Genomic DNA, 810 nt, shown 5'->3' with positions numbered 1-810 from the left:
CCAGTAGTTTGTGTCTCTGCCCCTCCCACAATGGGGAGATTTCCCCCAGTAGTTGGTGTCTCTGCCCCTCCCACAATGGGGAGATTTCCCCCAGTAGTTTGTGTCTCTGCCCCTCCCACAATGGGAGATTTCCCCCAGTAGTTTGTGTCTCTGCCCCTCCCACAACGGTGAGATTTCCCCCCCAGTGGTAATATCATAGCGGTAACCGTAACACAATGGGGGGCGGGGCATTGAGTTCCTTTGCCATGCTGTTATCCAACACCATCCCCAATTTTCCATGATTTAGAATTATAAGAATAACTTGGATCCCAATCCAGTAGAGAGTCAGCTGACCATTCTAATAAATGTATTTGATTGATTTCAGTATCCCTGATTGGCACTTGGTGGACATAGAAGTGACGGGGACAAGAAACAAAGAAACCGGCCAAGTATTCAGCGTTACAACAAAGAGGTGCAACCCAGCAAAAGCGGGCCACGTGACTGGCAGCGCCACCTTCTCGTCCTTCTGGAGCAGCCTCTTGGGTAAACACTTGTCTGCGTAATAAACCCATGTGTTAGGAAGAGAATACCTAAGACCTAAATAAATATTAAGGCCAGGATTACATCTCTGTGTTGTGGTCCCTATGTGTGCTTCACATGCATGCATTCATTTGGAAGTGAACCCCAACGCACCTGCATTGCAATGTGCAAGAATGCCCTACCATGCATTGCATTAGAAAAAAACGGGTCAGGTGCAGTTTTGGTTGGGGCGCATCGGCAACCTGTTCAAAATGAATGGGCTGACTTAACATAATGGACATTAACACACAG

At 47.7% G+C, this 810-nt stretch overlaps 1 protein-coding gene across 1 annotated transcript in view; it reads left to right on the top strand.

Annotated features, from left to right (window-relative positions):
• Positions 1 to 566, top strand: part of ASPDH (aspartate dehydrogenase domain containing) — a 9,118-nt gene extending 8,552 nt beyond the window's left edge. The window contains exon 6 of the mRNA XM_018565237.1: positions 365 to 566. Coding sequence (XP_018420739.1) covers positions 365 to 542 — 178 coding nt within the window. The 3' untranslated portion in view covers positions 543 to 566. The remainder of the gene's footprint in view (positions 1 to 364) is intronic.
• The last annotated feature ends 244 nt before the right edge of the window (positions 567 to 810 follow it).

Source organism: Nanorana parkeri, unplaced genomic scaffold (genome assembly GCF_000935625.1).
Source record: "Nanorana parkeri isolate BGI_ZX_2015 unplaced genomic scaffold, ASM93562v1 scaffold823, whole genome shotgun sequence".
NCBI lineage: Eukaryota > Metazoa > Chordata > Amphibia > Anura > Dicroglossidae > Nanorana > Nanorana parkeri.
The sequence above is the reverse complement of the archived record's forward strand: the minus strand, read 5'-3'. Positions and strand labels throughout refer to the sequence as shown.